At 45.0% G+C, this 26,878-nt stretch overlaps 1 protein-coding gene across 1 annotated transcript in view; it reads right to left on the reverse strand.

Annotated features, from left to right (window-relative positions):
* Nucleotides 1-26,878, reverse strand: part of MCTP2 (multiple C2 and transmembrane domain containing 2) — a 197,724-nt gene that overhangs the window by 70,410 nt on the left and 100,436 nt on the right. The window contains exons 15-17 of the mRNA XM_084817427.1: nt 20,091-20,192; nt 19,467-19,541; nt 16,378-16,497 (exon numbers count right to left, since the gene is read on the reverse strand). Coding sequence (XP_084673553.1) covers nt 16,378-16,497; nt 19,467-19,541; nt 20,091-20,192 — 297 coding nt within the window. The remainder of the gene's footprint in view (nt 1-16,377; nt 16,498-19,466; nt 19,542-20,090; nt 20,193-26,878) is intronic.

The following is a 26,878-nucleotide window of genomic DNA, read 5'->3' on the forward strand; positions in this document are numbered from 1 at the left end:
GAAAGAAAGAAAGAAAGAAAGAAAGAAAGAAAGAACCCTTCAGACAGACAGGGAGAGTGACACTTGCTGAAGAGGAGCATTGTTGCTCAGCATAATGCAAATTCTGGACCTAGACCTTACCGACAGCATGAGGTTGTTGCCCCAAAAGATCAGCTGTGTGTGTCCTTCTTCACGTTCCCAAGTAATGTCTAGGTATTACTCAGCATGTGCCATCATCATGCTGTGACCTTCCCTGCCCATACTCCACACTTCAGTGATGGGCAAACCTACCCTGTCAGAAATCTTCAATAGCTTGCTATGTTACAAATCCATGCTTATAAGCGCAGAGAAATGTTTTCTGTTAATTCGAGATCTCAATAAAATGGCCAGTTCTTGCACATGCCATGTTGCCAGTGCATCTTCGGACACAGCAGTCTTTTCTAAACCCATCATATGCCATCATGCATCCCTTCTCTAACTGGCTGTTTTCATGTCCGCTGCGCACGTTTATTCTAGTCCAGTGACATGCAACCAAACCACAAGTGAGAAGGAAATGTTGAACAAGGGGTGGATACTCATCAACTAAAAATATTTCTTCAAAGGTGACTGGCTGCCGCATGTTTCCAAATCCAAACCTTTAAACAGATTGGTTTGAGTAAGGGATAAATAAAGGATTAAAGTAATGTGCACTGCAGACAGGACGTTCACATTCCCTTTAGACATTAAAAGGTTACAAAAACCAACATCAGAGCATGTGCAGAATGAAGGAATTTGGATGCTTAGTCATGCAGACTGCATAGGCATGGAAAATATAAACTAACTTGTAATCAATCTAGGTTTGAATTACAAAAATATCAAAGTTCATTGAATCAAGGTCTGGGCTCATGACACATTTGGGAAAGATGAACCTAATTAGACCTATGAACCAACAAAATTATGAATTTTGCCAGCACCCATACTAATTGGATGCCACTGGTGAGGGTGGGGCAACTTGTGACATGACACATCGCACACTGAGTTGTTACGAAGGAGAAGAGAAGGAGACACAGGATTGCCATTTCTGTTGGTGGTATCGTATTGGGTTGGACATGATCTTACAACAGAGACTGCTGAATTTTCCTCCGAATTTCTGATGTTTCATACTATCCCTAACTTTATTCTGTTCAAAGCTTTCCCTAGGCTTTGTACATCCACTCAAGTTAACAAACATAAAACAAACAAACAAAAAATAGATCCCAGAACAAAGGCAGATACAGGAATATGTATCTCTGTATAATATGTATGGATCATAAAAAAATAAATCCCAGAGAAAAGGCAGATACAGGAATATGCAACGTGTTAAGCATCACAGAACTCTTCCTATCTGATAGTGGTTAGTGTTGGACTGGAACTCAGGAGATCTGGGTTCTAGTCCCCATTTGGACATGAAGCTCACTGGGTGATATTGGACCAGTCACTGACTCTTAGCCTAACCTACCTCACAGGGCTGTTGTGAGGATAAAATGGAGAGAAGGACTATGTAAACAGCCTTGGAATCCTTGGAGGAAAAAGGCAGGATGCAAATGTAATGAAAATAAACAATAAAAATGTGTACATGGAAGACTCGCCCTTCTTACAGAAGAGAGAACAGAATAGGGAGGCACCATAGTTCAGTGGTGGAGCCCCTGCTTTGCATGCGGAAGGTCCCAGGTTCACACACTGGCATATCCAGGTACAGCAGGAAACGTCCTTTCTGAAACCCCAGAGAGCCGCTGCCAGTTGGTGTTGCCAATACTGGGCTAGATGGACCAAGAGTCTGACTAAGAATAAGGCACCTTCCTATGTTCCTAGAGTACACTACATGCTGAGGGATTGGGCAAATATTCTCTTAGGGTAATATTAGAAAATCAAAAGATATTAGAAGATTAGACCAAAAAAATGGCAGGGGGGATGAGATTCTTCTGTTTTCATTAAGTCTACCTTTAAGCAACCTAGAATTGTGGACATCTCACCAGTTAAGTGCAACCGGTGTACACGCTTGTTTCACAAGCATAATATTTTTGACAGCAACAGGAAAAAAACACTATTACAAACATGGCATAGGAACTAAAGCCTATTTCCATACTGAGTGTGACCAAGGTTCAAATCCCCACTCAGCCATGAAGCTCACTGGGTGATCTTGGGAAAATTATAGTCTCTCAGGCTAAGCCTGCACACGGGGATGCCGTGAGGATAAAACGGGGGGGGGGGATCTTTATATGTCACCTTGAGCTCCTTAGACAAAAGTTGCAATAAAACTCTCAATAAGAAGGGGGCGGGCAATCTCCCTGCTTCAGCTCAAATCTTAACAGCAGCTCACAGCTGCCCCCATCAAACAAGCCTAGGTATGCGAACACTTGACATTATTCTGGTGACTGGGCTGGGGACAGAACATGGCTGCTTGGGATACAGACAGGGGGTTATTAGATACCTAAACTGTACTCCTAACCCTGAAGCATAGAAGCATAGAAGCATAGAAGCATAGAATAGTAGGGTTGGAAGGGGCCTACAAGACCATCGAGTCCAACCCCCTGCTCAATGCAGGAATCCATCTCAGAGCATTCCTGACAGGTGGCTGTCCAGCCTCGTCTTGAACGCCTCCAGTGTGGGAGAGCCCACCACCTCCCTAGGTAGTTGGTTCCATTGTCATATTGCTCTATGCAATTCCAGCATTTATTCCATATTCCAGCAGTGGGCAACCTTCATCCCACAAGCCCAATTGGGCTTATAGAGTTGGCCTATCCAGTCTTCAGAAGCTTGGGCTCCCTCCATGGGCCCTCCCCAAGCCCCACCCCTGGCCTATAGGTCACCGGGGGCTTGGGGAGGAGGTGTGGAGATGAATCCCACTACCTCTGATCTGTGATCAGAGATAACAAGGGGTTCCCCTGCATGTTGCTCCCTCTCCCGACAGAGGGCAAGTGGTGCAGAGGGGAATCCCGTTATCCCCAAGCGCATGTTGGAGATAACAGGATTCCCTTATTCCCAATTGGGAGGGGGAAGTCTTTCACCTGCCCCATGTCATCCCCAAGGGGGAAGGTGCAGGACGGGCAAATACTGGCTAGAGGCGGCTTACTTAGTGCACAGGGCCGGCGCTACCATGAGGCAGAATGAAGCAGCTGCCTCAGGCAACAGATGCTGGGAGGTGGCAGTAAGGTGTTGGAGGAGAGATCTCGTGCACCACGCGGCCTGCCCTGCGCCCCTAAGCTAGCTGCTGCCTTCAGGTGCCCCCTCCAAGCAGCTTTTGTACATGGAATGGGAAGGGATGCCATCTTGCTTTTCACCTCAGGAAGCAAAATGCCTTGGGGCAGCCCTGTTAGCATGCCACTCCCCCTCCCAATTGGGGGGAGAGCAGTACACTAAGTCCTTTGCCTGCCCCATGACCTCCCCAGTGGGGGAAGGAGCAGGATGGCTGAAGCTACCTCGGCTGAGGCACTGGGTGGATCTTGGCTGGGGTCACTTTGCTGTGCATCTAGCCTGGGAAAGCCAAAGCCCCAGACATCATCAGGCCCGCAGAGGGCTGGATGGGTCATCAGAGGGCTGGCGGGGAGGGGTCATCCTGCCCCAAACCAGTTGTCCACTCCTGTCCTAAGGAAACAACCAAGGAGAGGGGGGGGGAAAACAGAGTAAAAACAGAAAAGCCAAACCATCTCCCCGCCCCCTGCTTTTCTGGCAGTTAGTACCAATGCACCAGTAGGGTGGGTGGGGTGGACTGCCAGTCCAGATTTTTGCCGGTTAGTTGGCAACCCTAAGCAATCACAATCTAATACAGCTTCAGCGGAGGTGTGTTAATTCAGCTAAAACAGCCTCACTGCTGAACTCTGAACATCCCTCCACTTATCAAGATTTTCTACAAGTTGTACTGGAGAACGGGGCTTAAGCAACAGATAAGCAAAAGGGACTAAAAAAATAACTTGGGGTGAGGGGGGGCGTGGAGCGCAAGCTTGGCAGAAGGAAAAAAAGGGTGGGTGAAGGGAAGAGAATATTTAAAGTTGGGCTTCTTCCCCCATTCATGATTATAGATCGCCACCTACAGGAATTTCCTTTTCCTAGAAAACAGCACAGGAATTCTGGCTGATGCTTTTGGTTTTGCAGACTTTGTTAAAAAGTTCTTTCACAGGGATGTCAGGAATGGGGGGAAGTTCAGGATCTCCCACCAGGCATGGCATGAAGTGTATTCCGCTCCCCCACCCCAGTGACAATTAGAATGACGAAACAATAGCCACCATGTAATAGAATTCCGTTCACATCCATCTTAGAATCACAGAACTGGGAGGGATCTCGGAGATCATCCAGTCCAACCCCTTGGTCAGTGCAGACTCTGCAACGCAGGATGCAGTTACAGCATCCCTGGCAGATGGCTGCCCCACCTCTGCTGAAATACCTCCGGCAAAGGAGAACCCACCACCTCCCAAAGCAATCTATTCCACTGCTGAACAGCTCTCTAGAACTAACACCAAAAAAAGATGTCCTCTTCATCATAGGGGATTGGAATGCTAAAGTAGGAAGTCAAGAAATCACCGGGATAACAGGCAGGCATGGCCTTGGTGTACAAAATGAAGCAGGACAAAAGCTAATAGAGTTTTGCCAAGAGAACATGCTGATCATAGCAAACACTCTTTTCCAACAGCACAAGAGGCGACTCTACACATGGACATCACCAGATGGTCAATATCGAAATCAGATTGATTATGTCCTTTGCAGCCAAAGATGGAGAAGCTCCATACAGTCAGTCAAAACAAGACCTGGAGCTGACTGTGGCTCAGATCATGAGCTGCTTCTTGCAAAATTTTGGCTTAAATTGAAGAACGTCGGGAAAACCACTAAACCGTTCAGGTATGACCTAAATCATATCCCTGATGAATATACAGTGGAGGTGAAGAATAGATTTCAGGGATTAGACCTGATAGACAGAGTGCCTGAGGAACTATGGACGGAGGTCCGTAACATTGTTCAGGAGGCAGCAACGAAATCCATCCCAAAGAAAAAGAAATGCAAGAAAGCCAAGTGGCTGTCTGATGAGGCTTTACAAGTAGCTCACGAAAGAAGGGAAGCAAAAAGCAAGGGAGAAAGGGGAAGATATACCCAACTGAATGCAGAGTTCCAGAGAATAGCAAGGAGAGACAAGAAGGCCTTCTTAAATGAACAATGCAAAGAAATTGAGGAAAACAACAGAATGGGAAAGACTAGAGATCTCTTCAAGAAAATTGGAGATCTCAAGGGAACGTTTTGTGCAAAGACGGGCATGATAAAGGACAAAGAAGGCAGGGACTTAACAGAAGCAGATGAGATTAAGAAGAGGTGGCAAGAATACACAGAAGAACTATACAGGAAAGATTTGAATGTCCCTGATAGCCATGATAGTGCAGTCACTGAACTTGAGCCGGACATCCTAGAGAGTGAAGTCAAGTGGGCCTTTGGAAGCATTAGTAACAACAAAGCTAGCGGAGATGACAGTATTCCACCTGAGCTATTTAAAATCCTAAAAGATGATGCTGTTAAAGTGTTGCATTCAATATGCCAACAAATCTGGAACACTCAACAGTGGCCACAAGACTGGAAAAGGTCAGTTTACATTCCAATTCCAAAGAAGGGCAACGCCAAAGAGTGTTCAAACTACCGCACAATTGCGCTCATTTCACATGCCAGCAAGGTGATGCTCAAAATCCTACAAGCTAGGCTTCAGCAGTATGCGAACCGAGAACTACCGGAAGTACAAGCTGGGTTTCGAAGAGGCAGAGGAACTAGAGATCAAATCGCCAACATTCGCTGGATCATGGAGAAAGCAAGAGAATTCCAGAAAAACGTCTATTTCTGCTTCATTGACTACGCTAAAGCCTTTGATTGTGTGGATCACAACAAACTGTGGCAAATTCTGAAAGTGATGGGAGTACCAGACCACCTTACCTGTCTCCTGAGAAACCTGTACGAGGGTCAAGAAGCAACAGTAAGAACCAGACATGGAACAACCGAGTGGTTCAAAATTGGGAAAGGAGTACGACAAGGCTGCATATTGTCACCCTGCTTATTTAACTTATATGCAGAGTACATCATGAGAAAAGCCGGGTTGGATGAATCAGAGGTCGGAATTAAGATTGCTGGGAGAATTATCAACAACCTCCGATATGCAGACGATACCACCCTAATGGCAGAAAGCGAAGAGGATCTCAAGAGCCTCTTGTTGAGGGTGAAAGAGGAGAGTGCAAAAGCTGGTTTGAAACTCAACATTAAAAAAACGAAGATCATGGCATCTGGCCCCATCACTTCCTGGCATATAGAAGGGGAAGAAATGGAAGCAGTGACAGATTTTACTTTCTTGGGCTCCAAGATCACCGCAGACGGTGACTGTAGCCATGAAATTAAAAGACGCTTGCTCCTGGGGAGGAAAGCTATGGCAAACCTAGACAGCATAGTAAGAAGCAGAGACATCACCTTGCCGACAAAGGTCCGTCTAATCAAAGCTATGGTTTTCCCAGTAGTAATGTATGGCTGTGAGAGCTGGACTATAAGGAAGGCTGAGCGCTGAAGAATTGATGCTTTCGAACTGTGGTGCTGGAGAAGACTCTTATGAGTCCCCTGGACTGCAAGGAGGTCAAATCAGTCCATCCTCAAGGAAATCAACCCTGACTGCTCATTGGAAGGACAGATAGTGAAGCTGAAGCGCCAATATTTTGGCCACCTAATGCGAAGAGAAAACTCCCTGGAAAAGACGCTGATGCTGGGAAAGACTGAAGGCAAAAGGAGAAGGGGACGGCAGAGGATGGGATGGCTAGATAGCATCACTGATGCAATGAATATGAACTTGAGCACGCTCCGGGAGAGAGCGCAGGACAGGAAGGCCTGGCGTGCTATGGTCCATGGGGTCACGAAGAGTCGGACACGACAGAACGACTGAACAACAACAACAAATGTTTAGCCAAAATCTGCTCCCCTGCTATTTCTGCCCATCCATTCTAGTCCTGCCCTCTGGAGCAACAGAGAACAAGCCTGATCCATCTTCTGAAGGACAGCCTTTCAGATATTTCAAATCCGTTACCATGTCTCTCCTTTCTCTTCTCTTCTCCAGGCTAAACATACCCAGCTGTTTTAAGTGTTCCTCATAGGACTTGGTTTCCAGAACCCCCACCATCATGGTCGTTCCAGTTTGTCAATGTCTTTCTTAAAATGTAGTGCCCAGAACTGGACACAGCACTCCAAATGCAGCCAGACACACACAGAATAATCAGCGATCTTCACAACAGTTGTCAGGTCATCAATTACTATTATCACTCCCAAAGGAGGGGGTCTAAAGCGGGCATCATAGGGGTTTGCCCAACGTCACCTAGCAACGTCTTGAAAATAAGGCTCTCATCTCAGTGAGAACTCTTATTAGCATGTCAGCTAGAGCAATAGGAATATGCAGGCTACTGAGTTACACAGAACTCTTCCATCACTTCGGTGAAGTTAAAAATGGTCAACCAGCATCCAAGTGCGCAGGCAAATTTTGTGTACAGTGACTGTTGTGGACCTCTTCCAGAATCTGGAATGGGGATTCATGCTGAAGGAGTGAGCAAAAGGTATCCTACTGCATATAAGGACATCAGCCAAGTCACAACTGAATTTAAGAGGGTTGTTAAAACAAATAAGGCAACCCACTCCTTTTTTCAGGGGTTATGGCATGATTTAAATGGAAAGCTTTGTTTTTATTTTGATCTACGCACAATGCCTAATTAGACAACACCACCTATCCACCTCTCTGTATAAAAGCCAGCTCACAACACTCCATCACACTTCAGGGTGATCAAGGGACAGAACCCAGAATGACACAATGTCGAGGGAGAAGGCTTCATTTCCAGTGCGTGGGGCCTCCAGGGACACCTTCACGTTCCACACCCGAATGAGATCCCTCCACATGTCCCTTTACTTTTCCTTCCCGAGGAAAATTCGAGATGGACTAAAATAAGCTCAGATTTCTGAGAATCCGACCTGAAGAATCTACTGCCAACTGACCCCCTCAGGCCACATGGAGACCATGGACTTTCAGTCTTTTTTTTTTTTTTTAACTTTCCTGAAATTTATGCATATTTATTCGTAGGAAATATGCAAATTTCTGCTGAGAAAAGTTGAATGGAATGGGGGACAATACACCAAATGTTACATACTAATGTAAATTATGGAATGGGAGATAATAAATGGGGTAAATTAATAAATGAGGTAAATAAATGGGGCAAATGGGGGACAATGGGGTACATTATGGAATGGAATGCTAAATGTTACGTACTAAGGTAAATTATGTAAATTGTTGTGAACCCTCTTAGAGAATTATTTGCGTACTTTTCCACGTGACGCAAAAAAAAATTGCATCCGTCTGTGAGCGGATGACCGAACAAAAGCGCCTGACCATGTGCAAAACACAGACAGGGCAGATTTCACACAGCCTGTACATCTCTACTTTTCCCCCTTGTAAGCAAATGGCTGCCATTCATTTGCAGGAGCAAAATGTGATGCCTGGAGAACCAAAACTGGCCTCTGACTCCAGCATTGGGTGGCCTAGCCTGGACTGGCAGGGTTTCCACATTGGGTTGCGCCCCCACTCAACCAGGGCCTTGCAATGTGCATTCCCTCTCTCCACATATAGCCTGCCTGTCCCACTGAAGGGCATTCTGCTAGTTTATACATGGGATCCGCAATACAGCAGGACCCGCAAGAAAATGCTGCAGTGTATTCTCACCTCTAAACACGACTGTTTTTGTTCAAGATTCCAGCCTGCTATTCCCTCCGATGGAGAACATTCCACTCTCCCCACTCCAGTTTTTCTTTTCCAACCAATATTCAAACTTCCATGATTACTGAGCATGCAATATCCTCATTGCGCTGTTTTGTTTGGGGCATTTTGCACGGAGGAGGGTAGCCCTCTTAGGGTTTGGGGTTTTAAAAGATCTTTTGTTTTACTCAGGGATCCCCCAAACATGCCAATTTCTCCCCTCAATGGCCCGATTTAGGCACCAGTCCTGTTGGCACTCACCACCCGAGTCTGCTTTTAGAAGGAGCGGTTCCCAATGTTCCCGCTAGCACCACCAAGGAACAGGTCAGGCTATGCAGAAAGGAGCAGACGCGATTCTCGAAGGCCAGAGCCAGCAGGGTCAAGAACAGAGCCAGCTCCCCATCTCAGTACTACCCTTTACTTTCTGCCTTTTAGGGGAAAGTAAAAGGAAGCATCACACTGGGCACACTCACTGGGCGGCTTGCAACCCCTCTTCCCAGCGGGATACCGGTGTCAGCGGTGGCCAGGCCACCCAGGGTCAGGGCTGGAAAGTTTGTCTCCCCATCAGCACAATGGTGTGCCCACTGGAGAATGGTGGCTCTGATGTCAGTGGGGTGGTGAATCCACTCTGGGTTTCAGTCAGAAAAGGTCAGAACTCTAAAGGAGCTCTCCAAGGTGCGACCCAGATAGAGTTCTGACTGGTTCTGACTGAAACCCAGAGCAGATTCATCGCCTCACTGACAGCAGAGCCACCATTCTCCAGTGGGCACACCATTGTGCTGATGGGAAGACAAACTTTCCAGCCCTGACACTGGGTGGCCTGGCCACCGCTGACACCGGTATCCCGCTGGGAAGAGGGGTTGCAACATGGCTCTATATGCAGAGCACAGAGAGATCTTGCACTCCACAGAGGTCTTTGTAATATATAAGCTGCCCACCCCAACACACAAACGCCAATGCACACACACAACATAAACACAGGCATTTTCCTAGTAATAAATAAAGAGATGCAGCATATAAAAGTTAAGGCCAATCACCAGTAAAAACAATTTGGGATTCAGGAAGTATCAGAGAGCTAATAGAGAATACTGAGCCACAGCGGTGGGTAACTGGCCCACAAAGGGGGCTTCTCTCCCCAGAAAACATCAGATCAGGCAGCTAAAATTATTACCACAGTTCTCTTGTAACTGTCACCTGCGGTGGGTATAATTACAGGTTACTGCCGCCAGCACGCCCACCTCATATGGCAGTAAAAAGGACCTGCCGCTTGCCAAGCCTAGGCATACAATGGAGAAGACGCACCATCTGACGGGAGTCCAAAAAAGAGAGCAGCCAGGGAGACCAATAAAAATGACAGCTTAGAAACAAAATGATAAAGCTCTGAAGCTTCAGAAACAAGACACGCACACACGCGCAGGCAAGTTAGCTGGAAACGCAACTACTGGGCACGGTTCTCCGACAGGTCACGGCGATGCGAGCCGTTTGAATTGTTTTCCTATCTCCCGGGTTCAGGTTTTGCAGTCCTTCCTTCCTTCCGTCCATCCATAAAATGCTTGCACAACTTATTAAAGAGCCAACAGGATGAAACAAAATGAGACAAAATTACACGGCTATTGCGGCCACAAACTTTATTCAAAATGGCACAAATAAATAAAATGTTTAGAACAAAAAGGGTTCTGCAACTCTCAGCGTGCCCTATGGCTAGCTGGGGCATGCTGGGAGCTGTAAGACTTTTCTCAGTCTAAAACATACATAGGTCGCACCTTAGGAGTAAGAGGTGGTCTTCTGCTTATTCTTTACTTTTATAATCCACCCACCCACCCCCCATCCTGCTTGCAGGGCTCTTCTCAGACAGGCTTCCACCCCACAGCAGTTCCTGGAATGCCCATGGGACCACGTGACCAGGAGGCGTTGCTCAGCCATCAGCAGCACCCATCAGCTGATAGCTTAGAATTGCATCTGAACTGGGCCAAAGAGCGGACAAAGGGTCAGAGTACACAAAAGTTCACAAGGAACACTGGAATTACAGAGCTTCTGGAGAAATCACTTTTTGGGCAATCATGTGAAATGCGCCTGTGCATATCCACCCAATAAACAGAGCTCAGCCTGTGCAGAAATAATTCCTGTGTCTGAGATCCACACATCAGCAAGTCACATATTTCTATTTTCTGCAAATGCCGAGTTCTTGCTGGGGGTGGAGTGGGGGGAGTGTTACAAGTGTTACAAGCCCCAATGTCATACTTCCGTTGCTTTTCAGCCTACTGCTTATCTGTTCCAGATGATCGCTCTGAGGCATTTATTTATTTATTTATTTATTTATTTATTTGAGAAAGTGGGGAATTTATATTCATTCTTGTCTCTGCTCTCTGACATCACTGAGCCTGGTGAGCACCTCTTAAGTCCTGGATATGCAGCCCCAGCCTTATTTCAAAAGCCCTCTGCAAGTGATCAGTTCAGACCTCTGGTAAGAATTATCTGCCCCTCCTCTGGCAGCTCACTGAGTGGTGAGAAAGAGGGAAAAGGGGGGCATCAGAAAGAGAAAGGAGAGGGAAAGGGGGTGGTAGAAAGAGATGGAGAGCAAAAGAAAAGGGGAAGGGGGATAGGGTGAGAAAGAGGGGGGCAGCAAAAAGAGAGAGGAGGTAGAAGGGGGTGGTAGAAAGATATGGAGAGAGAGAAAAGGGGGGCAGGAAGAGAGAGAGGGAGGGATGGAGGGAAAGGGGATGAGAGAAAGAGAAAGAGGGAAAAAGGGGCAGCAGAAAGAGAGAGGGGGGAAGGGGATGGAAGAAAGACAGAGGGAGGGGGAAAGGGAGGCAGGAAGAGAGAGGGGGGGAGAGAGAGAGAGAGAGAAGTTGTAGCCCTGCCTACTTTTGGCTCTGGCTCTGCCCACTAGTGGCTTCAGCCCCACTCACTCCTATTATGTAGTCCCCAAAAGATTACCCTTGAGATTACAACCCCTGCCTTAGAAAGATGCGTTTCATCAGGAGCCTCAAATTCTGCTCGGCCCCGTGTTCAACCTGGCCTGCAAGTGCTTTCCCAGGGATGGAACAAAGCAAAAAAAAAAAAAAAGGCAGTCAAATAAGTCCTTTTAATTTGCCTCAGATTACAGTAATTGCATTAAGAAAACTGTAATTTCATTAAATGACATAATTACCATTAATACTCGGCAATCTGTCAATAGAAGGGGTAATTATTCTGGAAAAAATTCATAAGCAGAATGTGCAATGATGCATAGTCCCTCACAACAGCCATTCAGCACTTAAAATTAACCTTAAAACTGTTTTAAAATATGTATTATCCAGTTAGCGCCATGAGGAATTAGCTCCATGAGGAAGGCACAGCGTTCAAGACCAGAATCTGCAGTGTGCACTTGCAGCAGGAGTTTAAAAGAAGACCCAAAGCAGTGTTCCTAACCTCCAGTACAGTTTGCCTCAAGGTAGTAGCTTGAATTATTTTTCATTTTTTGCACATGCACACAGGAATACACACACACACACACATATATACTCTCTCTATATATAGATAGATAGATATACACACACACACACACATGCATGCACGCCCACGCACCTGCACACACGCACACACACACGTGTTTGTGTGTGTGTGTGTGTGTGCGTGCGTGTGCGTGCGTGTGTGTACATATATATATTCATTCCTGTCCATAGACAAAATAGCTCCAGGCTGATGGTTCCTAGCACTGCCTATCAAAAGGTACTGTGCACCTATTCCATCTTTTCCTCCTTAATGGATTTTTTTATAGAAAGAAAGAAAAAATGAAAGAAGCAGTGGGAAAACATGGGAGGATTCCAAACGGAAGACAATATTCTCTGGGCACCCACCCACCTATAAAGTTCCCCACTTGAGGGAGGGCAATTGCAGGATAAAAGCTTCACCTGGAAGCATCCCTAGTCCTGCATGTACGTTATGGGGTAATGATGAACTGGGTGGCTTGCAGTTTCTCTGTGTCCTCCTCCTCATATATGGCCAAAACACTCCTTTTCAGTCTGAGGCTGAGCTTGGTTCAAATATGGGTACATCATTTTAAGGAGGGGAAGGAACAGCCCTTATGAACCTATGAAACTGCTTGCTACTGATTCAGGCAGTTATTGCTTTCTCTGACTAACTCTTTTCAACAGGCACTGCTCAAGATCATTTTAACTAAAGATGCCTTTTCAGTGTGATAAAAAATCACATACCTGACAGATCTGTCCCTTTTTTAAAATCTCTCTCATATTCCTTGCAATTGTATTTCACCCTTCTAAGCAGTTTTTCTTCTGCTTTCAGCAATGAAACCTCACAAGAAAGAGCAAAGTACTGTGGGACAGAAAGTTTTGCGGGCATATTTTTTCTTCTTCTGTTAATCTTAGAAGCTCTGAAACGTTGCAATGAAATCTCACATGAAAAGGCAGAGCATTGTGGGTACTGTAGTTCTATACATAGCATTAAAGCTTTGAACCCGAAAGGACAGATGCATATACCAGCAAAATGAACACTGCCTCAGTCTCTTCTCTATCTTCCAGGTTGGCTTCTGGCCTTAAAAACAAATCCAAAGCACCACGTGTACATTTATTAATTTACACATCTGTCCATTATCATACTAAATGACAAACGAACAGAGGCAAAAGTACTCTGGAGAAGGGAGGTGTCTTCAGTGCATCACAGGAGCTGGCCAATCAGTGCTGTCCTCACCAACCTTGTACTGCAAATATGCAGAACTGGTAAGCATGGGATGGGGGGGAGCTCCCCTAGAGAGAAAAAGTTATGCTTAGATTAAAATGCAAAGATGGGCTTCCAAATCAGTGGCACTGTTGTAAAAAAAAAAAAAAAATCTGCCCATCTTCACCCTTAAAGGACTTTCAAAAGCAATTTGTAATATAGGTTAGGGCAGTTGGACTACAACTGCAATCATCTCTAACCAGTACTAGCTGGGGATTATAGGAGTTGGTAATCCAACACATCTGAAGGATACCCAGTTGGGGAATATTGACCTAGGAGGACTGGTATTCAAATTCTAAACAATCTTTGGAGATCACCCCTAAAGTAGCTTTTTCGAACCCAACCCAGGCTTTTACCATCTGGAACATAGAAAGTTGCTTTATACTGAGTCATGCCACCAGGTCAATATAGCTCTGTATTGTCAACACTGACTGGCAGTGGCTCTCAGCGTTTCAGGGAGGACCCTTTCCCAGCCTTACTTGGAGATGCTGGAAATCGAACCTGGGACCTTATGCATTCAAAGCAGGCGCTCTACAACTGAGCTAGAGAGGTGTGTGTGTGTGTGTGTGTGTGTGTTTGTGCGTAGGAAGGGAGGCTATGGATTTGAAATGACATTTAAAAAACAGAACAAAGAGGGTTTTTGGCTGCTAGTTCTTGCTGACCAGTCTCTTTCTGATTATTATTATTTCAGCCAGGTTTGGGCTGAAAGTGGCAGAATCCCTGGAGATAATAAGAATCAGGGCGGAATTGTTTTCTGCGTAACACTGACAAATGGCACACCCAGAGCTGTTAGGACGTAACGGTGCTGTTAATTTACAAGAAAAAGGGGGGAAACATTTGGCTGAAACTCAAGAGGTAGAATGGAAAACGTCTATATGAACTCATTCTGGCAAATCCAGAATTATTCATAGCTAGACAGTCTTTTAGCATGTTATAATTTGGAACTGGACACAAAACCGAAGCAAGATGAACAAGTAGCTCTCAATGAGTATTGTGCTGAATGCTCTCCAATTTTGATTTTCAGGTTGTTAGAAATGCTTGGAAGAAGGGCAGAAATATTTGCCAGAAAATCCCTTAATTCAGATAATATTCACACACACACACACACACACACACACACACTTTCGCATAACAACAGCCCAGAGTACGGCTTGAGTACAGGTTGTTGTTATGTACGAACCCTGCACTGTGGTTTAATGATGGGTTGTTAATTTCAAACAACCCAGAGTTCTCAACCCAACAACAAACCACACGTTCTCTTCCCCTATGTGCTGATGCCTCCGCACGAATTTGTTTCTTAAAATTACTGACGTTTCTTCTCCAGTTTAGCCACATCATTGTTGAAACAAACCCAGCAGAGATTACATGAGATTATGTAACGACACCATGTAGCTAATCAGATTTGACCAAATGAGCCTAGTTCCTACTGAGGTGGTCAACCTGTACTTGGGCTATACCTAGGGATTTCAGAGAAATCCACAACAGAACCAAGTTAGTTCAGATTTTCATGAATCCAACCCACAGATCCCACAGTGCACCCATCAGCTTCTCCCGTCGGTGGATTCCACAGACTGGTTTTTCTAACTTTCCCAAATTTTGTGCAAAATTCATCATTGAAAAATACGCAAAAAAAAAAAAAGACCAACCCAAAAATGTGCAATAGGCTAAAGCAAATTTGGAAATAAAATACAAATCCAATTCCGTCAATGGGCAGATTACAAAACAAAAGGTGCCTGACAATCTGTGAAACACAGCCGGAACGGATTTTACACAATCTGTACATCTGTACACTCTGGAAAACCCTTCCCCATGCAGTTCGGGAAGCAGAAAATGTGGCATCCTTCGAACGCCTCCTAAAAATGCACCTTTTCACCCAGGCTTTCCCTGGGCTGTAACTGCTGTTGAGTTTCACTCTGGTTTTACATGCTACTTTTAAACTTTTAAGTTTTATATATTGTTTTATCATGTTGTATTCTATGCTTTTAATTGTTATGAACTGCCCAGGGTGCCTCAGCTGTTGGGCAGTATAGAAATGTAATAAATAAGTAAGTAAGTAAGTAAATAAATAAATGAACAAACAAACAATTCCACAACGCTCCAATGAAGCGGCAACAACAAAGAGTTCTAAAAGGGCTTCAATATCGTATATAAATGAACAGGTATGACCTGTAACAAACCATTACAGTGCATCCTCACCTTCTTGAAGGAACACTCATGCTCAGGGTTCCAGCCAGCCTCTAGGATAATATAAGATTTAAGGAGCTCAAGAAAAACATTCCTGCCTCCATCTCCAGTTTTACAGTATCCTGATACCGCTGCACTCATCACCTGAGTTCGCTGTAAGACGGAGGGATACATTGTTCCCAACATTCTCTCTCTGCTCCCTTCTTAAAAGCTCCCATGCTCTAGCATCACACCAAAAAACAGAATGTAGGGAAGCTCAATAATGTGGTCTGCTTGCTTGTTTATTGGTTCTTTATTGCTTTTATGTTCTGTGTTTTGAGTTGTTTTTTTAAATGTTGATTATAATTGTGTTATTGCTTCATTGATTTTTAATTATGTATGCTGCCTTGGGTGGTTCCATTTTGGAACTGGAAAGGCAGGATATAAAAAGGACTAATCAAATTAAAAGGGACATGGCTACGCAGATGAGAATTGGCTCAGTTCTCAGTGGTGCCCATTGATATTCTATGGGATAGTATAAACAGGACGAGATCTGGACAACAGCTGAAAGGGTGCAAAATTTGGCCCTTGTCCACATTTGGCCTTCCGCCCAGACAGAGAGACAGAGGTGCAATATACAGACCTCCCTTCCAGACACGCTCACACTGCCCATCACAACAGGGGGCATTTCACTAGTTATCTATCCATAAAACCCATTGACAAAAACACATTTAATTCTCTGTGTGAAGAAATCCACTCACCACAAATGCTATCACACTCCTTACAGGAGTCTCCCAGAGAAAACAGCTCCGGAGAAACTGTATTGTGTTCCATATTGCCATGGTGATTTTTTTCACACGATCAACATTTTTTGATAAGATCTGGTGAACATTAGATGGGAAGGAAGAGCAGATAAAAACAAGGAAGAGTTTAAAAAGGGAAAAACATAAACAAGCTTAAAATTCCCAACATGTTTTAGGAACGGGGGCAGGTTAGACAGCAAAAAATACATCAATCAATAAAGCGACTCTTGCATATTTATCTGGTTGGTCTGCATATGCAAATGATCTCCCTTAATTAACTATGTGTGCTCTGCACCACGCTCAGACTACATCAGCAGTCCTTCCTGGTCCTCCTTGGTCATTGTGGACAAGCTCAAGCTCGAGGGCAAAACAAGAACAGATATGTGGGGGGTTTATAAATAAAAGTACTTAATTGATAAAAGAATTTGTATGAGGCTTGATCCAGCAATCTGGTGTTATGCATCCTCAGGAGAGAATTTCCAGGTCACTGCTGTTGCAGGATCCAGAACCTATGACAAGGCATGACCTAGTGTTGCTCCTTTAAGGTCTATTCACTGTGATGATCTAACAATCCTGTGTGTAAATCAGGGGATGAAGAGAGGAAAAGCTGAGGGGGGAGATCCAATCAGGTACCATAGTATTCGGCATCCAGGGGCTACAAGCAACCACTTTAGAACACCCACATAGGAACATGAGCACATCAGAAGAGTACTGCTGGATCAGACCAAGGGTCCATCTAGTCTAGTCCAGCATTCTGTTTACACAGTGGCCAACCAGCTCTCGACCAGGAACCCACAAGCAGGGCTTGAGCTCAACAGCACCCTCCCATCCATGTTCACCAGCAACTGGCTCACTGCCTCTGGTACTGGAGGTGGCACATAGCCATTGGGACTAGCAGACATTCCTCTTCCCCCAGGAATTTGTCTAACCTGCTTTTAAAGCCATCCAAACTGGTGGCCATCACTACTTCCTGTGGTAGCGAATTCCACAGTTCAACTATGCACTGTGTGAAGAAGTCCTTCCACATATTATTTATTGTTTTATTTATATGGCAGTATTTATGTGCACTTTACAAAGAATGAGAGGGCAGGGTTCTGACCCACAGGGCCTTCCAATGTAAAAATAGATACAAAGGAACCCACAGACAAAGCGGCGGGAAAGGGAAGCAGGGGTAAAACAGGGAAAGAACCTACAATCATTTCCCTGGCACATATTTAGACTTAGTTAAATAGTTGTTCCAAAGGCTTCATGAAAAAGGTGACCATGGAAGGGGAAAATAAGGAAGCAAATGCAAGGCCACCTGCTGCTCCCGGAGAATTTAATGAGTTAATCATCTCCATTTTTATTCCATCTTGTAACAAACAAACAATCCTATGTCCCTGGGCGAGAGTCAGAGGTCAGAGACAGGGGAGTCAGAGATCTGACCTTGACCCCGATCCTTCACAACCGGTGCAGAGAGAACCAAACTATCTGCCTCTCCAAGGTTGGAAAGTCAACCTCAGAGAGGGGGGAAAGGGGGCATTTCAGTCAGCAGGGAGGGGAGGAGACTGGAGAGGTTTATGATTTATCCCAAGCTTCCTCCAGCCTCCTTCCCTCCCTGCCAAAAGTGCCCTCACTGCAGAGGCTGAAAACATTGCCCCTGCTGCTCCCCTTGCCCTGACGGTTTCAGCCTGGCAGGGCATAGGAATCTCAAAAGCTTCTGAGTTCAGGGCTTCCAGGCAGCAAGGGTGCAGTCCAAAGGATTGTGCCCTAAGGATGTCAGAGCAACAGACATGGTCGTCCCAACCCACCCTTTGAATCTTAAAACATCCCCATGAACCAAGTTAGGTGTGTGTGGAGGAGTGAGGGAGAGAGAGAGAGCCCGCAAGCGCAACCCACCCCGAGTCATTCAGTAATCTTCACGGTTGATTTGGAAGTTGAACTTCAGTCTCCCTGATGCTACCCTGGCATTTTAACCACTGTACCGGCCTTCTCCAAACTAGCGCCCTCTGGATGTTTCAGACTTTACCTCCCATCCACTCCAGCTAGCATGGTCAGGAATGCTGGGACTTGCAGTCCAAAACATCTGGAGAGCACCAGGTTGGGGAAGGCTGTTCTAGAGGCTGCATAAATATTTATAAGCTGAACTTTCCACCAGCTAAGGAATTTACCCAATAACCCAGTACATAGGTGAAGGAAGTGGAAGAGAACTTCTTCCTGCATCTGGGAAACCTTGTGTATGATTTTTCAAAACATACAAACAAGATTTGTAATCCTCGGAACATAATGGATGTAATGCCAAGCCGTGATGTGATATTAAGGGCAAAATCCTACGGCTGCTAGACACAGTGGCTAGATGGCCAAAGGATTGGTCGGTTTCCAGGAAATGACCTTGGAGCTGCACTCTGAGGTCAATTCCCAGAGAACCACCTCCCCACCCTCTCCCCCTCGTAGGTGGTGCGGATCGACCCTGAGCTCCACACTCATAAGAGCAGTGCAGAGCAGGGCAAAAGGGGGCATTCCTGGGCGCAGGGAGGGGAGTGAGAAAGTGCTGGTAGGCGTCCGGCCTCCCCACCCTGCAGTCTGATGTCCCATGGCTAGACAGCCAAAATCGGCCATCTAGCCATGAATGCAGGGTGGCTGGGGCATGGAGGAGACGATCCCCTTCACACTCCTCCCACCGTGCACTGGATAGGCGGCCGACTCCAAGTTTGGAGGTGGCCGTCTATCTGCATAGGTTTGCTCCCTAAGTAAACAAGCCTCAGGCACTTGCAGCTCCCTCTTTATGCACACCCATTCCCTCCTGTGCTTCCTCTTTCACAGCAAACCACAGTCTGGCATTACACCTGAACTGGGCAAACTATGGAAACATGCAAGAGAAAGATGGAGGGATAGGAGGTAGTGAGCAATCCCAAGGCTCATTCAGGTACCTCCAAACCAAGCCGATGAGTTTCCATTTTGGCCCTCTCCCTCTGTTCAAGAACAAAGCCTCCAAACTCTGCATGCACAAAGGACTGTTGCTTGCATACAGAAAGACACGGGGAATCCCAGGCCAGAGACCAACATACCTTCTTTGAAAACTTGCGGTTGTCTTCCAGAAACCTCCGCTCACGGGGAGAAAAGGTTCTGATACTTGCTTTTACCTGAGAAAGAATATAAAACAACCACATGATGTTCATGTTTATTATGCTTAGAAACTCTGTCTTGGTTTGATATTTTAAGTATTTGTCCTTAATGATAAAAACATAAATACTGGACATCCCCAGCCAATATCGCTCCGGCCACTGCAGTCCAACAATGAATTGGCACAGCAGCTGGCAACACAGGTTCTGAAGTTCTTCTATAGGACGATCTAGAGAAAAGGTCACACGCTCACAGGGCCAGTTTGGACATCATGCTAAACCCTGGTCAACTGTGATGCAATGCGCTGCAGTGAGCCTTGGGCTCATGAGCTCCCCATCTCCTTTCTGCAAGGAAGAGGTTGGAAGCTTTCACTTCCATTTTTGATTCAACACAGTTCAACTTTACATCTGAACCCTAAACTGTGCTTAACCTTAACTGTGTCTATGTGTGCATGTGTATGCGTGTGTATACACACACACGCACACGTCACATGCACACACACTCACTCACTAGCCAGCTTATAACATTTCAGTGTCTTTGCCCTATTCCTCTGAATACCTTTGACTTACAGGATTAAATAGGACTTCCAGCTCCAAATGGACCACGCCTTTTGAAGGAAGCTCCAGATCTTTATTCTTTAGTGTGTAGCAACTTTGCTGCCCATTTCTAATCTGTAATTAGAAAAAAAAAGACTAAGAAAAAGAGCCTCAATAAAATATCATTGCATGCTCCTCACTTCTCAGAGCAGCACTGCCAATCCCAAACTAAAAAAGTGCTTTCGCTTCCTGCAAAATATACAAGCAGAGCACCAGCGGAGGCAAATAAGGAGCAGCAGATCCCCCAAGAACACCTTGTTCCACAACATGGTCCACCTTCACCCAAACCAGAGGTCCCCAAGAATTCTGAGTGTCTGTCTCCAAAGGTAAAACTGTGGAATTCCCTTCTTTTAATATATGCAGACCCAGCCTGCAGAGGAATGGACTCAGACCACACACCCCTGTGGGTAGATTACAAAGGATGGGAGCACCCCCTAATTTCTATTCTGTATTCGAGTAGATCAACGCCTGCTTAATTCCATTTGCTTATCCAGATTTCGGAACAACAGAAGAATTAATTATGTGCGTGCGTCATTCCCAGATTTCATAGAATCATAGAGAGGGAAGGGTTCTTAGTGGTCATCTCTTCCAAACCCCAGCTGAATGCAGGATTTTTGCAGCTACAGCGTCCCTGACAGCCAGCCCTCCAGGTTAAATACCTCGAGTGAAGGAGAGCCCACAGCCTCATGAAGCACTCTGTTATACTGCCAAACAGCTTTTATCATTAGGTCAGCCTTCCTCAGCTGGGTACCCACTAGGTGTGTTGGCCTACGACTCCTCCGATGCCGGCTGGGGGTTTCTGGGAGTTGTAGGCCAATACTTCTTGAAGACACCAGGTTGGAGAGGGTGGTGCTAGGAGGTTTCTCTTGATGTTTAGCCAAAAAAAATCTGCTTCCCTGAAATTTCCACCTGTTGGTTCTAGTCCTGTCCTCTGGAGCAACACAGAACAAGTTTACTCCATCTTCTGAAGGACAGCTGAGGGAGGGGGGGAAAGAAGCTCTCCCCTCTCTCTCTCTCTCTCTTTTTTTTTAATCAATCACACAATTTCATGAGGTCAAAATAAATGTAGAGAAAAGAGACTGCCAGCTGTCCCCGTCTCTCTTCCAACCCAGACAGGACTCATAGCACAGTACAGGCTGGAAGTGAGATGGAAAAGTTGGTAGACCCTGTACCCTCTACCAGCCTGCAAACTTTGTCCAGCCTGGAGACAGATGCTTCTTCTCTGCTCTGTGGCTTCCTACCTGGAACGCTTCTTGTGCAGTCGGGCAGGTGTGGTAGTGTAGCAGGCATTTGCCTCATCAGGGGAAGGTCTAATTTGGCAGGCTCAGAATCCATATAAAGAGCCTGAACCAGCTGTTCAGCTGCAGCACATGCTTGTGACATGTGTGGTTCAGCGGAGGCTGGTGGCTCCAACGTCAGTGGGGTGGTGAATCATCTCCGGGTTTCAGACAGAACTTTAAAGGAGCTCTCCAAGGTGCTTCCACACTTCCGCATGACTGAAACCCAGAGTGGATTCACCTCCCCATTGGCATCGGAGCTACCAGCCTGCACTGGCATGATTATATGTTATGCAAAGGACAGCTGCCTGGAAGCCTAAGCAAAGCATGTGGGGCAGGGGGATGAGGCCAGGAAGTTTACCCTTTGTTCCCCTGCCACGGTCCTGACAAAAATCACCTCTCTGAACCTGCTGGGGCAGGGGGATGAGGCCAGGAAGTTTACCCTTTGTTCCCCTGTCACGGTCCTCACAAAAATCACCTCTCTGAACCTGCTTTTGCTTCTCTGCAGCTGCTATTTGCAGAACAAAAAATGTGCACGTTAATTTCTTTCATGCAGTTAATGTTATGTCTATTTATTACATTCATATCCCACTTTTTTTCCTCTTTAAGGAACCCCAGGTGGAGTACATAATCCTCCTCTTCTCCATTTTAGCCTCACAACAACCCTGTGAGGTAGGTTGGGCTGAAAGTCTGTGACTGGCCCAAAGTCACCCAGGGAGCTTCCATTGCCGAGTAGGGACTAGAACCTGGATCTCCCAGCTCCCAGTCCAACACTCTCGCCACTACACCACACTGGCTCTGTTGATATATGCAACAGAATGAGGTGGCAGAGTCCCAAGAAATGGGTTGTTGTATCATTTCATGTAGGGTATGGGGAGGACAATGCTTTCACCGCTCCCCTATATTTAAACACGCATGCACTGCAAACGAGTACATCAGGAACTGGGCACATCCAACTAAAGGTTGAATTAGTAAAATCCTTCTATCAAGATTCTAGCTCCTCATTCTGCTGCAGGTGTAAAGCATGGCTCAGGGCCTGTGCCAGCACTCCATTAGAATTTCTAATGCCCTAAACAGCATAATTGGTTGTGGAAAAAAATATTCTAGATTAAAAATAGCAGGGTCCAGCTTCACATCATAGATGCTATTCTTTACTGTAGCAAATCTGAAATATACCCAATACAACCAGCAAGCAAAACATGCCCTGGGATCTCAACAGCCAACAGGAAATCATTAGCTTCTGCTATTTACAATTTTAAACAGCTATTTTCCTTCCAAGTAGCAGAGGGTGGCAGAAAACAAGCCTTCCCAAATAACCCATGAAGCAAAATTACTACCAAATATCTCGGTAAAAATGGAACGGTTTTTTCCTATGTAGAATCTGGAAAATCATAAATGGAAAAAGATATACAAAATAAAATACACAGTATGAAAATTGGGGAGGGAGATCATTTCTGAAAATAGCTTTCTGCCTAGAATTTTAAATGTTTTCAATTTGTCTGCTGGCCCTGTTGTGTTAGATGTCTATATAAAAAAAGAGGAAAAGAAATAATTTCTCGACCAATTTGGCTCATCACAAAAGGTGGCCTCTGTTTTAAAAAAAAGACAGCCGAACACATTTATTATACATGCTAGGAAAAGTATTGATTAAACATTTGGCTCTTCTCCTCTCACTTTTTTTTAGGATGAGGACCAGCTAAATTCAAAATAGCAGAAATATAAAGGCTGTCACCAAAAAAAAAACACCCTCCTTTGGGGACCAAAACATTCGAAGATTAAAAGATAATGGAGGAGATCTGAGGGCATGAAATTGCAGCCATATTTAGAGTGGCTACTGCAGAAGCAGCATTCAAATTTAGCATAATTCACAGTCGAGGGAACACAAGAAAAGGAGCCATGACATGGGACAAGAGAAATATCCCTTGTTTACACATGACCGCCTGTTTGGGCCTACACAGTTTCACAAGAGGTAAGAAACTACAGCAATTCCTACATGCCCAGTTTCTGGGCAGGAAGAGAACACTGGAGTCAGTGGTGTTTTTACAATATCTATTTCATTTACAAACACAGAAGTAGAAAAGTGGAGTTGGATGTGGGCTGGCAAATATTTAAGCAGCACCAGTCCACCTAAAAGCAAAGAGAAATGGATGAGCACAAAAGGCTGCTAAAATGGGACATTTATTTAAATGTAATTAGTCTGTTAAAACAGCAGATGATCAACTCATATTCATCTACCAGGAGACAGTTCTAGCTAACTATTTCACTTATAAATATATATTGAATGCATTCAAAGTATTTAATCCCCAGATTCACACACAGTCCCTTTGGAACAATTTTCCTTTGAATTAGCTCGTTTGCATTGTCTGGATGGATTCTGGATGGTTCAGTCACTACAGGTTCAACCAGATTTGGTCAGTTTGGCCAACAACTCTCAAGATATTGTTCACCTAAGAATATTTTTATCACATTTTCATAGGAAGCTGCCTTATACCAAGTCAGAATTAAGGATGGGTGAACCAGCGATGTTCGTGATCACTAGGATTCTCTGGACGTCTCCTCACCATTCATCTTGTGCCCGACTCCTGTATGCATTTGTGATCACTGCTTGCTCTGTGCAACAACCTGCACAAATCTCAACAACCTTCCCCCATAGACTAAAGCAGGGCTGATTCAGTCTACTGAGGAAATTTGCACAAATTTGGAAATTTGCATGAATTCGGAAATCTGCACAAATTTGGGGAATTTGCAGAAATTCAGAAAATTGTACAAATCAGACTGGGAATTGGGAACAAGGCAACCTCAAGTATGTATTTGACAACTTGCAAATATTGGGGATTCAAACAGGGCATGCTCACATGTTTTGCGAGCAAAAATTAAGTTCTCATACATTCCTAGTCAGAATGTTTGTCCATTTAGCCCAGTATTGTCTATTCCAACTGACAATCAGCAGTCCCAGACATGAACTACTACCTGATCTTTTTTTTTTTCTTTTTTTTAACTGGGCATGCTAGGGATTAAGCCTTCGGCCTTCTTCATCCAAAGCATGTGTGGTCCAATCATGAGAGACACATGTAATCACAATGTGACACCCATCAGGGAACTGTGATTCACTACTGATCCCAGATGGGCACACACACTAAAACACAGTTCAAATCTCAGAGCTACAAACTCAATAGATGAATTTGGACAAGTGTCTCTCTCTCTCTCTCCCCCTCCCTCTCTGTCAGCTTTACCCAAATATTTTATATCTCACCTTTCCTCACAAAAATCCAGAGCTGCACCTCTGCCCCTAGGCTTGACAATATCAGAACCATATCAGGCAACCCTACAAGGTTGCTGTAGGGATGACTGAAATAATGTATGTGAAGCTCTTTTGAATATATGAACAGACAAATATTGCTATGGAGATCTCCAAGCTCAACCAAATGTCAATCTAACCATCCCAACAGGATGTCAAATCTCATCCAACAGCATGCCAGATTTCTCGAGGACTAATAGATATATTTGCTGAACCATTTGTACAGAACATCCCAGGTAAAATGGACATGAGGGAGTACAGCATAGCTACAGATAGCCAATGCTAAATCTATTAAGCAGCAACCCTACTGACCGTTTGAGAATTTTAATGAAATAGTCAAAGTCGGAGATTGATACAGTACAGGACACCATGGAGACAGGGCTCTTACAGAGTAAAATTGAGCTTTCCATGGCTCATCTCTAAAAGAGAAATGGTTTGGCAAATTCTCCCCCTTCCCCTGCCCTCATTGCATTCACTTAAGTGCTTCAGATGCAAGCCTGGCTCCAACGCAGATTCAGTGTCTGCTACGGATGACACACCACAAAACGGTCCAGCAAAATCCTAGTCTATCAAGTGTTCCCTGGAGCACAAGAAAGGGTCATAGCAAAGGTCTGCACAGATAGTCTTCCATGTTGATCTTTGAGAGGAAATTCATTATTCAAGGAAGGGGTGAAAATTTTACCCCCAAAATGTTTTAATGGTGAACATATTCACTCCCCCTACCCACACATCATGATTAGTGCTATTTCCCACTGCTAAAATGTATAGACAGCTGTGCTGGTCCATGGGGGAAAAGAATTCAAAACCCACAGTTGAGCAATACATGCATTAGGACCAACCTAAATGTCACTGAGGCAGAGGATGAGATGGCTAGATAGCATCACTGATGCAATGAATATGGACTTGAGCACGCTCCAGGAGAGAGCGCAGGACAGGAAGGCCTGGCGTGCTGTGCTCCACGGGGTCACGAAGAGTCGGACACGACTGAACAACAACAACAAAATGTCACTGAATAATAATGAGCAAACTTCTATTCATTTCATTTATTAGATGCCTTTCTCTTTAAAAAAAAGACTCAAGGCATCTCACAGCAATGGTTAAAACATACAAAGATATAAAATAATTTTAAACAGCTAAAAACAATTAAAAATCCAAGACCCAGTAAAACAACTAAATTAAGAAGCCCCATCATATGCCATAAAATGCCTGAGAGTAGTATCTAAACGTGGCACCGAAAAGATGACAATGTTGGCACTGAACTGGGCTTACTGGGGAGATCATTTCACAGTCAGGGGGCCACCACTGAGAAGGCCCTCTCCCTTGTTGCCACCCTCTGAACCTCCCTTGGAGGAACACTCAGATGAGGGCCTCAGATGTTGATTGTAGGGGATGGGTAGTTTCATACTGGGACAGGCACACCGTGCAAGGCTTTATAGATCAAAGTCTATAGCTTTCTGGGTTGCACTTTATAGGGTGCAGGAAAATCCATAGTTCCAAAGCCTGGAGGCAAATGTTTGATCACATGAATGGCCAAAGGTATCCTTGGATGCCAATCTATTCTCCAGCTGTGAACAGAGGGACTAAATAATTCAACATCTTTGCAGATGAGCGAAGCTGGCTTTGCCTACCACTATGGGCTTCACAAGTGTGAATGGGATGCTACAAGGTCAATGCTGGGATTATGGGGTGTGTGGAGGGGGCGTTCTAAGGAATCACCTTCCTCCATGAAAGGTGCCTTCAGGAGGCAAGAGTCTTTCACTTTTCCAAAAAGACAGTTATGCAACACAATTTACCTATGAAGCTGCCTCACGTTTCGTTGGGACATCAGTTCATCTATGCCAGTGCTTAATCTTTAGGGCACTGGCTCTCAGATTTTTCCCAACTCGCTACCGAAAATCATTTGAGCTGAAGATGCCACAAATTAAACCTGAGATCCTCAGCATGCAAAGCAGGTCCTCTGTCACTGAGCTAGGGATGTGAGAATCAGCAAAACGTGAGCTCATCAAGTTCTCAAAATTCTACCTCAAAGCTCATTCCATCTTGTGTTCATATAAGATTGCAACTGTTATAGATTTTTTTTGTTTGCACCAAAATATGTGCATATTTTCACGCAGATTCTTCCAAAGGTACGCATCAATCATGTGCGTCTTTGAAATAGTTGCATTCTTCTCCCACTGATTAATGGA

Source organism: Heloderma suspectum, chromosome 11 (genome assembly GCF_057233095.1).
Source record: "Heloderma suspectum isolate Gila_16-S chromosome 11, 16-S_ref, whole genome shotgun sequence".
Taxonomy (NCBI): Eukaryota; Metazoa; Chordata; class Lepidosauria; order Squamata; family Helodermatidae; genus Heloderma; species Heloderma suspectum.